The sequence below is a fragment of the Physeter macrocephalus genome, chromosome 19 (assembly GCF_002837175.3).
Source record: "Physeter macrocephalus isolate SW-GA chromosome 19, ASM283717v5, whole genome shotgun sequence".
Taxonomy (NCBI): Eukaryota; Metazoa; Chordata; class Mammalia; order Artiodactyla; family Physeteridae; genus Physeter; species Physeter macrocephalus.
Genome location: NC_041232.1, coordinates 63994831 through 64008185, shown reverse-complemented (window position 1 = coordinate 64008185; position 13355 = coordinate 63994831). Strand labels below are relative to the sequence as shown.

Genomic DNA, 13355 nt, shown 5'->3' with positions numbered 1-13355 from the left:
GCTTAACTGTTTTCCTCCTCCAGGCAGATGATGAGAGGAATTACCACATCTTTTACCAGCTCTGCGCGGCTGCCAGTCTTCCGGAATTTAAAGAGCTCGCACTAAGTAAGTAAACGGGCTGCGTGCCCGTCCTGGGGCTGGGCTGCTGCTGCCGCAGGTGGTGCGTCCGGGGGCTCTGAAGGAGAAGGTGTGCGCGGCTCAGTGTCCTCTGTCGCGGGTTCTTAGCTCTGCCTCACCTGTGGGCACAGTCCCACCCCTCTGTGAGTTTCATGCCCACAGGAAATGAGAGGATAAGAGGCTGGGGGTGGAACAGTGTTTTGCAGAGCCCAAGTGAATTGAAATGCATTATTATTTTGAAAAATATGTTTTCACTCTAGACGCCCTGAGAAATGTGTCTCAACCCTGAGGATCTAGAGATTTAGCTAATGCGCATCACTTAATTGTGGCCGACGTGTTTTAAGTCATATTTAAGGATTGAGACAAAGAAAAAGAAGGAGGGGGGTGAGGATAAAGCAGGGGTAAGATGGGCTTGGCTCAAGGGGCATGTTGATGAATCCCAGGCGACCCCACAGAAGGTGAAAGAGGAACTTAAAGAGTTTAACTGGACCGCTGAGCCTCAGCCGGGCAGCAGTGCTCCGATTCCTCGCAAGCAGGCGGGCAGCTTGCCCACAGCCGCCCTGCAGCCTGGAGGCCAGAGCGGAGCAGCCAGAGTGGGGTGCCAGGGGCGTGCGTCGGCTTTTTGCTGCCATCAGGTAGGAAGACAGCCTTTCAGTGGGTCCCAGTCACCCTCCGTTTCTGTTATTGTTGTCTGCTAAGGTGCCTGGAGACTGTTGACTCGGAGCTAGTGGAGCTGAGAGCCAGGACAGAGCAAGAAGGGCGAGCAGGCTTTAGTTCTTGACACCATACCGATGTAGCGCCGCTCCTCGGGCCTGGAGCCTTCCCCGTTCTATGTGCGCGGCCCTATCTTGGAATATTGACCGAGTCCTGCCACTGAGTCCTCCAAGCCGTCTGCTGGTGAATGCGTGTGGTGAGGGCACGCCTCGGGGCCATGCAGCTTCCCTGTCCCTGGCCTGTCATCTGTATTTTGGGGAGGTGTGGGTAGGTCCAGTACTAGCAGATGGTGTACGGAGCTGGGTGTCTAGACAGAGGTTAATTGGCTTTTGTGCAACTGTGTGTCTAGACAGAGGTTAGCTGGCTGTTGTGCAACTGTAAGAGAAGGAGACTTCTGAGGCTTTACTGTCCCAAAGCCAAATCCTCACCATCTTAAGGACCCATCACCAGATCCACCTCTGACCACTCCAGCCTATGCTCCCTGTAGGTAAAATACATCAAGTAGTTCAAACCTTGGTCTGCCCTCCTCACTCTCTGCTTTACTTGCATATGGATTCTGGTAGCGCTCAGTGCCTGTGCTATGCAGTTTAGCGCTGGCTCCTCCGTTCATTCATTAAACCCCATGCAGGCAAATTAGGCCCTGGGGATGTAGTGTTGAACCAAATGTTGTGCGTCCTGCCCCTGCTTCACTTACAATTACAACACGGAGTGAGAAGGGTATGCTAAGGCGAAGCGCAGTAGGTGGGTCAGAAGCTGCTCAGGGAAAGTCATGTTAAATGGGGTCCCAGAGGAGGAAGCCTTGGATGATACACATTAGACTGGTGTCGTGCTGTACTCTAGCTGTTCCGTGCTTGCAGGTCTGATTCTCCCCAGTGAAGTCGTAAGCTCCTCGGACAAGGAGTGAATGTTAGAAGCCTTGTTTGATGGGCACTGCCCTGAGCCGGCAGCTTGGGGCTCTCATGCTGGCTTACAGTCACAAGGGACCAGGAAGGCAGGCCACGGTAAGGGCCACTACCATCCACCCCCCTCCTTTCACAGGCCCAGCTGGACTCCTCAGGGCCAACCTGCGGGAGTTGAAAACTTTTTTCTTAGGATCAGTTTTATAGAAAATGAACAAATGCTGCTAAGATCCATCTGGCTGTATCTGGACTATTTTATCCCAAACGTAACTTTCAGGTAATAGGAAAGAAATCCTACTCCCCGCCCCCCGCCCCCCGCCCCCACTTAACAGGAGTGCATTGAGGAGAAAAATGACTTTTCCTTACTCCGTGTTTCAGCAAGGTGCAGGCTCCTTGGGCCCCTGGCTGGAGCAGTTGAAAACTACCCGATTGGATCCATTTATTGCATTCTTACCTGCGTGTGCCCTCTGAGAGCATCTTGGAGTGAAGTGAAGAGCCTTTGATAAGCTCTCGTGCTCAGGCATGAGGCTGTCTTCTGCCTTGTGGGTGGATGGGCTGTGAGCCCTGATGCTTGACGTATATAGTTCCACAGATAACCCTGGTTGAATGGATGGAAACATCAAATAAATGAAGGACTAGCCAGCGACTTCTAGTGAATATTCAGACCTGCCTCCCCTCCTTCCCTCTTTTCTTCACCTAAACTGTGCTGTTCAAATGCACAGAAATCTCTGTAAGACCCCTTGGACCTGCAGGAATTTTGTGCATTTGTCTTGAGAATGAAGCGGACAGATGAGCATACAGCCTCACTTTCCTCTGCCCTGTGGTTGGTGGTCTGTTGCATTAAAATGACATCGGGGTGAGGTTTAAAAAAATAATACAGTGAATAATGTGTTAGAGTGTGAATAAATGATGGTGAAAAGAGGTATAATGGACCCACATTCCCTTAAATGCAGCCTTCACGTAATAAGGAATAAATCCTTTCTTCTTTTTCATTTCCGTAGCTGCATAGATACTTTTATAAACACCCTCTCTTGCCTTGCACAAGTCAGAGTACAGCCTCCTCAGGTGAAGTACAAACCCTGGGCCATGGCCTTGATGGTCCATTGCTCTAATCACTGGCTTCACGACCCTTCTGTACACTAGTCTGATCCAGTGAGCCAGTTAATAGGGGATTTTGTGATGTATATCTCCTTGGGAATTCTAAGTAAAGAGAGAGACCCAAACTGGAGGCCAAGAGACCCCTCTCTGGGATGGGTTGATTGGCTTCATGGGCCTAAAAGGAGAGCTGAGATCCAGGCAGGCAAAGCAAATAGGGGAAGAGTGACTGCATCCTGTTGGGATGTCTGTCTTATTAAGAGGGTCTGGGAGTGATGTTAACAGAGGTGATTGTAGCCTTCAAGCAGATGGAAAGGAGATGATTATTTTGATTGGATTCAAATCATTCAGTAGAGAATGCTGTGATTGGCTGGGGTGGCCCCTGCAGTGATGAACCTGAGCAGGAAAAAGTTACTCTGCTGGGCCTGTGAGTTTGGGAACTCAAAGCAGGGAAGGGTGGGGAGGTCTGTTTCACTCAGAACATCAGGCATTGGGGCCTTTCACTGCCTTTGACAATGAAAGGTCTTTGATAGATGCTGAAAATGCCTCCTTCCCTCCAATATGAAAGCTTAGTGTTCTTTTTGGAGTCTCAGGTGACTCTAGTGTATCAAGTGATACTTTTGATTATGATGTAGGTTGTATTTATGGCTAAGTCATGGGATGTCATAGATAACCATCTCCTTAATTGGGTGATCAAGGAATGGGCTCACAGGCCTGGCCAAACCCTGGGTGAGCCTGGGAAACCCCTTAAAGCCCTATGGTGCCCAGTTTGCCTGTCTGAAAAATGGGAGTAAATACACACTTGGCCCTTCATATCTGCAGGTTCTGCATCTGTGGATTCAACCAACTGAAATTCGATCCATGGTTGTGGAGGGCTGACTGTACTATACCATTTTACATAAGAGACTTGAGCATCCGTGAATTTTGGTATCTGTTGTCGGGGGGGGGGTCCTAGACCCAACTCCCTGTGCATACAGAGGGATGACTGTGTTCAGTCGTCTTCATGTGGACACAGTAAAAAATCATCAAATGAGGTGTTTTGAAAGGTGAGTGTAAAGGGAAAAAAAGAATTGATGCTTTTATTAAACCCTTGAAGCTGTTACATTACTCTGTGCCAGAGCTTCCAGGGTGATTAGATATGAAAGATCCAAATATGCCATTTTCCACAAAGACCTAATGTGACTTGCTTCATCAAAATTCTCTTCTGCTGTGGCTGTGAGTGAGCTCAGGGCCAAAGTCCTTTGTCTCCCAGTTCAGGTGCCCTGCAGTCAGCAGAGTGGGTTGAAGTCACTCCTCCAGGAAGCCTTCCCTCATAAAACATGACCAGTATTCTGCTGTTCATTCCCATGTGCAGTGTTGCCTGTTGGCTGTGTGTGAGACTGGGGTTTGGGCTGAGTTCTGCCACTTCCTAGCTGGGCCTGGTATCGTGGACTTGACCAGTGGGAGGAATTGGCGGAACAGTGCAGTGTGGCTTGGAGCATAGCACCAAGGTGGAAAGTGGGAGAGACCAGGAAGGAGACGTCTGCAGGGCCGTTGACGGCATGAACAGGGGTAGAGCTGAGGAATGATAGTAAGGAAGCTGCTGTATCTGGGACATAGAGGTGGGGATGGAAGGACTAGGCCTGAGTCTGGAGTGGTCGGAGGAGGCCACTTCACAGAAGGTCCCGGAGGCCCTTCTAGGGTGTTTGACCTTTGCCTTGAGGGCAGTGGAGCAGGAGGGTGTCTCCAAAGGGCTTTAAGTAGGGAGTGGTGTGATCAGAGTTACCAGAAGTTTAAAGGAGGATTTAGAAGGGACAGGAGCAGAAGCAGGGAGAAAGGCTTAGAGTCTTTTGCAACAGTCCCCAGACAACAGGTGCTGAACAGGTCAGACCCCGGATAGTGGCAGTCGGGATGGAGGAAGGAAAGAGACTCAAGAAATTCTTCGGAGATCAAATCGGGAGGACAAAGTGTTGAAGGAGGACTGGGAGTTGCGATGAAGCTGCATCTAAGCATGTGTAACTGATGTGCCTTCAACCGTACGCGCCCAGGTCAAGAGAAAAATCATTTAACTGGTGTTTTCAGGGGAGGAGGGAGAAGAGCCAGTGTCCAGTTTTGACATCTTATCAAAATCAAACTTTATACACTTAGAAATGCCAAGCACTGGACAGAATTGTACCACACGAAGGCATTATAGTTTGTGGAAAGTTGAAGTGATTTTCGAGGGTGATTTTGAGGAGGTGCACTTGTTGCCTTCAATGCTGGCTCTCAAGCCCTGTAAGTTCAGATACGCTCCAGGGCTCGTTGCTCTTTTGCCCTCTGCTGAGGGTGGCTCTGAATTCTATGATGGAACCTGGGCCTCTCCTCACTAGTCATCCCCAGGCTGTTAGCAGAGGCCTGACTGAAGAGGAAGTAAGCCAGGGGATGAGAGTCTCAGCCTGCATTCGTACACGTGCTTAAACAGCTCAAGGTGCCCCAACGTTTAAAACAAACAAATCGTGTCACTCTGGGCACATCATTGCCCCTCATGTGTCAAACGAGGTTGTCAGACTAAGATTATTGATGGTCATGGAAGTCTGGTTCTAGGGTGGGTGTACATTTTGCTGTGTCTATCAGAGCCTTTTAGAAAGCAAGTCTGTGGTCAATGCTACTGTAACTTGAACTTGCCATGACTTTTATGTTCCCTTGTTTTTCATATATCAGTTTTAACACAAATGCAACAACAGGTTCTGTCACTGTGTTGTACTTTTCTGTCTTTTGTTACTCAGTTTTCTCTCCCACTTGCCTTTGTCAGTAGAGATGATATTTGAAAGAGTTCCACATCCAGCTGGGAGTAAACTCTGGCCCAGGGCAGCTTGCTCAGGGAGTGGACCTCCTTGTGGGGCATGGTCTGTGGTGAACCTGGGGATGAAGCGCCCCTCCCATGCCTGACGCCTCACCTCCTTTCCCACCACAGCCTGTGCCGAGGACTTCTTCTATACGTCACAGGGAGGAGACACGTCCATCGAGGGTGTAGATGATGCTGAGGACTTTGAGAAGACTCGACAAGCCTTCACACTCCTTGGTAAGGAACTTGGGGATGGGGAGAAAGGCCCAGAGGGTTGATCGCGTGGAGAAAAAGCATGGCAATGTCCCGCTTTGCTTGCCAACCTTCATGAGCTGGTGGGGAAGCCCTCTTGCTCTTGGTGAATATCTTCATACTCTTATTCCATCCCAACCCTTGGGCTCCAAAGCTTATGGCATGGAACTTTGGTGCCCTTTCTTAACAATAGGATTTGAGAGTTGATCTCTGGGACATTGCCAAGTACTCCTTTTCACTCCCTCAGGGCATTGACACCAATGGATGAAAACCAAGAAGAGCCGTGTCTTTTTGTGTTGAGGGTTTGAGGCAGTGTGTTCTAGCAGAAGGAACATGCCTTAGGGACCGAAACCACCCATGTTCCACAGTCAGGGTCTCCAAGTGGGAAATAGACTGCAGAGGTCTAGTAGCTCTGCCATACGTGCAGTGTTATTTCTGTTGTTGCTGTTTCCATATAGAACTTAGCAGTGGAATCCAAAAATCAAGATCTCTCTGTCCTTCTGGGTCATATAAGAGAGTAGAGCTGGAGAAAACTGCCCCTTTCCCTGGCCAGTTTTGGGGGAAAAGAGCCCCCAGGTGGTAAAGTGGAAGGCAGTCTGTGCTTAACTGGAAAATGGAAGTGGTAAATTCCTGGGACCTGCAGCCAGAAAAGGGGAAGCTTGGGAAGTTATCCTGAAATCCACAAAGTGCCTCAGGAGGACCTGGTGCTTTTCCCAGCCCTTCCCTGACAGACATTTGGCTTCTGAGTCATGTGACCAACCCAGAGCAGCATTTCTTAGGTTGTTTGGGAATCAGGGAGGTTTCATCCAATGTCCAAATAAAGCATGGCCAAACAGGACACACCCTGACCTCCATATGGGGAGAAAGTCAGGACTTCATGTGCTGAAATCTGAGTGCTGTTCACTTCTCTGGATAACTGGTGGATAGATGTGGTTTGCCTTTTGTACCCATGAGAATAACCACACTGGTTATTCCAAAAGAGAAAAATTACTATAATTGTTAACAAGAGCAGTAGTAGATAATTAACTATAAATAAGAGGATTTTAGGGGTCTAGAAATAGTGGGTGTAAAAGAACTGCCTCGAGGGTGAGGAGGAGCAGCCAGTACAGGAGCTATTGACTAGCAGAGCCCCCCCATGCCAGGCTGAGATCTGGAACACTTCTAGGAGGATGCGGCTGCCCCAAGATCAGGAAGCCCTCTGGTGGTAAAGGAACCTGCCGGAGGGTGTGGGCCATCCCTGGTCTGTGTAAGCAGCCTGTAGTGCCCTGGGGTGTGGTGGAGCCAGAACTTGTCAGAAGCAGCTGCTAATGGGGGAACATGGCCTGAAGACACAGCTGGAACTCACCTGGCAGGTGGCTGGGCTCCCAAGGTGAATACTGATGACTGTGGAGGACCAGAACCAGGAATGGAAACAGCTTCTTGCTGCTTTTGCCTTGTGGAGTCCTTGCAGTGCCCTCTCTTGACCAAGGGTGACATGCCACCAGCAGGCCAAGGGGAAATGTTTACCGGGTCTAGCACCAGTGTGACAAAGCAGGACAAAGAAGGGCAGATCTGAAGCTGAGAGATGATAAACCGGGTACAGGTGTCCCTGAGTTCCCCAGCGCCACAGAGCTGTTTTCTTCTTCAGCGCTGGGGAGCCAGGTACAGAGGAGACTTGATGTTGAGGAGGATAGCAGTCGGCTAAGAAAGGAGAAGGCCCCTGTAGTGCTGGTGGGAGCAGTGGGCGTAAGCTGATCCAAGGAGATGGTTGTTCCCTCCAAAGCCCTAAGGAGACTAGGTGCTTTAATTCTCAAAGTAAATGGAATTTTTAAAATTAATTATTTAATAAGCCATTCTTCCCTACTCTTTAATAAACGTGTCCACTTTTTAAATTCCGGAGGTTGGCAAACTTTTTCTTAAAGGACATGATAGTAAATATTTTGGGCCCTCTTGGCCATACGATTTCTGTAGCAACTACTTAACTTTGCCACTGTAGTGCAAAAGTAACCATAGACAAAATGTAAAAGGAAAGACATGACTGTTCTAATAAAACTTTATTTACAAAAACAGGCTGTGGGCTACGAGCCTTTCAGATTTAGTGTCTGATTTTTTAAAAATTTGTTTTGTTTTGTTGCTTCCTGTAAAGAGGTACTGCTTACTCAGAGAATCCTGTATTAAAAGGGGACTTTCTGGTCAGTATAGCATAGGAATCTTAACTATTGTTAGGATTCAAGAGTCAGTCATCCAATATCTACTACTTAAATTCCTACTGTGACAGGGTGATTAGGTCTTTGGAAACTGACAAAGCATTCGTTCCTAAGAATAAGAGAAGGGGAGAGGAAAGTGATATATCCCTCTCATCCTGTGATGGGCCCAGCACCCACTTCCTGACTAGTTCTTCTGTGGGACTTACTTGAGAGCACTCTACAGTGCTTTACTCCCTATACAGGTGCATAACTGTCCAGCCTCCTGTCTTGTCCTGGGTTTCAGCCTCTGGCTTTAACTGGTCTTTCTTTTGCCATTCTTACTCAGTTACACTCAAGACCTGTGCCTAAATTGTTCACCCTCTGGCTGTTTTTTGGATTATTAGTTTAAGTAAAACCAGATGTTTGAACAATGCATGCATTTCTGTAGACATTTGCAAGGACTTCCGTCTGCGTAACAAGTATCAATACAGCCATTCTGTCACTCATGTTTCTGAGCACCTACTGTGTGCCGGGCACTGGGGATATAATGATGAAGCAAGAACAGGGATTCGTTGTAATTTTTTTTAAGTTTGTATATTTTGAAGATGTTGTGTAATAAAAATTAAAAAGTAAATCCCTGACCCTATGAAGTTTACACAGTAGTGGTCATCTAACACTATTAAAGTGTAGAGTTAATTTGTCTAGTTCATGCTTGGGTTGTCCACTTTGTTGATTATCTGAGTAAAGTTTTTAATCCTAACATGACACAACTTTACTCCCAGTTATATAGGTGTCACTGACTTTTTTTTTTTAAGCCTGAGTAAAATATTGCCTTAAAAATAAGTAACTGCCTCTGGGGAAGAATTTGGAGAACAACTGTATTATCTCTTAAACTGAATGGTAGGTCAACTGGTGTTCATTATATTAGTCTGTAGCCTTTTTTTAAGTCTGAAGTATTTGGCAATTCAAAAAGAAATGATAATGCCTTAAAGCTAAATATAAATTTTAAGAGAGTATCCATGTCTTCGATAACTTACATGCATAAATAACAAAATCGACAGTAGATATCTGCTGTCAGTGGCTCCAGAGTAGGTGTGTGTGTCTATAACTGATGGAGCATATAGTGTGGCAAACAGCAGTCCCCAGGGGAACAGCCAAGGGCCAGCTGGCCGTCCAGCCCCATTACAGCACCCCCAGGAGAAATTTCTCCTCCTCTTTCTCCGTTGGCACTTCAGAGGTGTGTCACAGATGTTTGCAGGATATTATGTTGGGAGAAAAATGACTTCAGATAAATGACCATTCTTATTAAACTCATAAAAACATCCATAAAATGTTGGTTGAAATGAAGTCCAAAATGGGTCTGCTTGATTGCTGCCTCTCCTTTGCTCTTGGAGGAGTGAAAATGGTAGCGTGACCCATCTGGTTTGATCAGGACAATCACCGTGAAGATATTTCTCTTTTAGTCCAAGGAGCCCCTTTGCCCTCTGAGCTGTTACTGTGAGTGGTAATTACTTGGTGAGGAGCCTGGATCATTTTAGGAGTCACTGGCCCAGAAAGGAAAATGAAACATTTTTTTCTTAAGTCCTTAAAAAGAGGGTAAAACATTCTTTCTATCCTACCGTGGATATTGAGTGTCATTCATTCATTTTTTTTTTCCCCAGGAGTGAGAGAGTCCCATCAGATAAACATTTTTAAGATAATTGCTTCCATCCTACACCTTGGAAATGTGGAGATTCAAGCCGAGCGCGATGGTGAATCCTGTAGTATATCAGTAAGTTGCCCACCAGCACCAGAGATAACATGTACACAATTTACTCTGTTCGTACAGTTTTATACAACTGAAATTCCTTTACGCTTAGAGGACATTCATAGGTTATTTATTTTTAAGAGGAATGGATTCTGTTCCCTTGCTGATAATTATTTAAAACAACAAATCCTTTTCAAATCAGCTGCCATCAAGTTTCTGTCGTTGAGGGCGGGGAATTTAGTGGTTACTCAATAAATTATTTTTGATGGTTTGATTTCCCAAGTACCCAAAGTCCATGGGATTCTACAGTGTTATCAGCTCATGAGTACTTTCGGTCTGTGCTTGCAGGGATATGAAGGAGTGTTGGACACTGTCTCCAAGGAGCTTACAATCTAATTGGGTGGACAGGACAGATAACCACAGTTGCCAAGATTTTGACAGTACAAAGGAGAATACTGAGACATCTATATGACAGCATTGCAAACCATGAAGTGCTCCATAAATTCTCTTAATGACTGTTACTTTCTTGGTGCCCAGTGTAGTACCTTATATGTGGTAGATAAAAAATGTCTAAGTGGGTGGGTGGGGGAGCATTGCTGGTTACAAGTAGTATAGACAGCATGTTGTGTGCTCTCTGGTATGTGATGGTGGAAGGCTGGGCCAAAAAACTGATATTCTGACCTTGAGTAAGGAATCTGCAATTGTTTCTTTTAGACCTCTTTTGTGTCCATTTATGGCCAAGTCCTGGGAGGTACAAAGTATGATTCTTTCTACCAAGGTCTTAGAATTTAAATAACTGGGGAAATACAGAAGACAGTACTACAGAATAGGAATGTGGGCATGTGTCCAGGCCACGCACAAGCTGATCCTTTTTCAATTGTGCAGACATTTTTTAACCCAGTTAAACCTGGCCCTGCCTTGAGGGAGAGGAAGTCCTGAATGGTAGCTGGCATTTGGCCTAGCTCATCACCCCCATACACCTACGAGAGAAATAGCCTTGGGTTTGGAGCCCCTGGCCCCATCAGGCCTGCCGCCATCCTCGGCACGGAGTCTGCAGCCTCACGAGAGGATCACCCGCTGGGCCCAGTGTGAAAGCAGGGAAGGCTGGAGCTGGGCAGTGCTCGGTGCCCCGGGACGTCGGTGTGTGTGCGTGTGTGGGTGTGTGTGTGCGTGTGTGGCGGGGCAGTGTGGTTGGCCGTGGTGATGCTGTGAGACGGATTGAGGTGGGCAGAGGAGAACCTGGTGCCTTGGTGGGTGGCGGATGGGCCTCTAGTGCAGGCCAAACACTCTTTAGGTCCAGTGAAGCATTGTGTCTCTTGAGAAAGGCAGAGAGGGTCTGTGCCTCCCCTCCCAACACGTCCGCATAAATGTCCCCCGGTTCCTTAGGGCAACCGTACTCTGCCTAGTGTCGGGGACAGGTGAGATTAGGAACATTGGCATTGAAAAACTCCTAATTTAGGCTGGCCAAATGCAGGAAAGCTGACAGATTTCCCTTGGCCTCCACCCCCCCCTTCCCCCAGTCTCCTTCTCAAGGTCACATCCTGGTCACGTCCCCCATTGTGGGTTCTTACAGCGTTCATGCCTCTCCTCCATATCTCTCAGCGTGGTTGTAATTTTACATTTATTATGTGATGATTTGCTGTGTGTCTCTCTCCCTCATGAGATTCCAAAGTCTATGAGAACGGGGACTGTTTGCTCTCTGTTGTATCACCAGCACCCAGCACAGTGCCCAGGACTTGGTAGATGCCCAGTAAGCAGATGGATGGATGATGGAGGCTCCCTAGGCTCAGGGGTGACGCAAGTGAGCAAATAGAGGAGCACTGGGTGGGGCTGACGGTGAGGCCCGAGGACCAGGGCCAGTGAGTTCCTGGGCGCCTGTGGCTGTGGGTTGAGTGAGGCCAGGGCCTCTTTGGAGAGCCAGGACTTGGGCTTATCAGGGAAGTGTCTCTCTGATCTTAGAGTTGATCTTCCGCACCAGCCTCAGCAGGGACCTTCGCGTGAGAAGGAGAGTGAACATTTACTGGTGGTATTTGATCGATGCCCATTTCCCCCACTAAACTCCAGGACAGTGTCTCCTATGCTCACTCTTCTAGCCCTGACACACACTGGCACTCACTGAGTGTGTGTGCAAAGACTGTGTGAAGGAGGGCTATCAGGGCACACTTGGGGAAGGCGGGGGTGGGGAAGGAGGACACAGATGGTGCTGGAGGGAGGGGAGGAAGCCTGACAGGTGAAGGCTTGGACACCAGGCCCTTACTCTCAGAGACGACAGGAAGGCAGAGGTTTGTGAGCACAGGTACGTGGTCTAGGCTGGTCTCATATTGTCCTCCAGTTAAAGGCTGTGTCGAGAGCTAATTGAGAGTGAGAAATTGGAGTCAGGGCTGCCAGGGTTCAAATCCTGGTTCTGCCACTTACTGATAGTTTCTTACCTTTCTGTTTCCTTATCTGCGGGCGGGGGTGATATTACCCACCTTGGCACAGGGCTCGAGGGCTCGAGTTCTCGACTGTTATCATCATTGTTGGCAGAGCCAGAGTGGACCTTCTGAGCATCCGTCTCCCTTCACAGGGTTGGAAAGACTAAGGCCCAGAGAGAGGAAACTCTCTCTAAGGTCATAATGACAGTTAATGGCAAAGCCCAGCCAGCGTTCTTGCTCCACACCACTGCCAGCCCTGCTCCTTCCTCTGGACGGTCAGTCCCTGGAGCTGCGGCTGTCTTCCACTAGCCTGACGTTCCCCATCCGTGCCCAGCATGCTGCTGGGCACGCAGTGTGTGCTCGCTCGAGAAATGCTTTGCTAAATGATTGCTAGTGCAAGGATTTTGGTTTATGCCTTGGGTGCATAGGGTGGACCTCCTACTGTGGAAGGGGTGTCTGTCCAGATGCAGTGGTGCCTTCTGCTTGGTAGTTGTTATTTTTAATTAAAGCATGAAAATATGTTCCATAACTGCCAGAGTTACCTTGGAGATGCAGTAGCATGCAATTACTTGGACACCAGAGGCAATTTGTTTCTTGAATTTGGCAATATGGGCCCACAGAACTCATCAGCTGCCTGTGATGCTGGCTGTCTTTAATGGATTTAGCATCATTTAATTAAGCTTAAGTGTAATTGCATAATGTTAAATCAGTTTCAGTTAGTACCTTTAATCAACAGTCAGGAGCAGGTAATAGATGGGCAGGCAACTCCCTGCTGCAGCCGACGGAAACCTGTCCCGTGGTGATGATTGAAAAGTTCCAGAACTTATGGAACCCTGTGTGTGTGTGTGTGCGTGTGTGTTTACAAAGTACGTTAACAAGCCGGTTCCATCACGTTCAACCTACTGTCACTCTCCCGGCCCCCCACTTTTGTTGAGTAAAGCCAGTTAATGGCCTTTGTAACTATTACTCCAACTCCACAAACCATACTCTGGAAAAACGGGCCTTAATGATTTTTGGAGGTTCTTTCCTACTCTGACATTTTATTATTTTGTAATTGTGTGTATTTGGGTAGATGGATTTTAAATATCTGTGGGAGGGAGAAAAAATGGCCTGGGGAAATGGTACAGTTATCTGTGTTAATTTTCATTG

General features: G+C 47.7%; 1 protein-coding gene across 1 annotated transcript in view; it reads left to right on the top strand.

Moving 5' to 3' along the window:
* The window catches only part of MYO5B (myosin VB), a 324120-nt gene that overhangs the window by 210368 nt on the left and 100397 nt on the right, over nt 1-13355 (top strand). The window contains exons 7-9 of the mRNA XM_028479944.2: nt 24-105; nt 5758-5865; nt 9707-9816. Coding sequence (XP_028335745.1) covers nt 24-105; nt 5758-5865; nt 9707-9816 — 300 coding nt within the window. The remainder of the gene's footprint in view (nt 1-23; nt 106-5757; nt 5866-9706; nt 9817-13355) is intronic.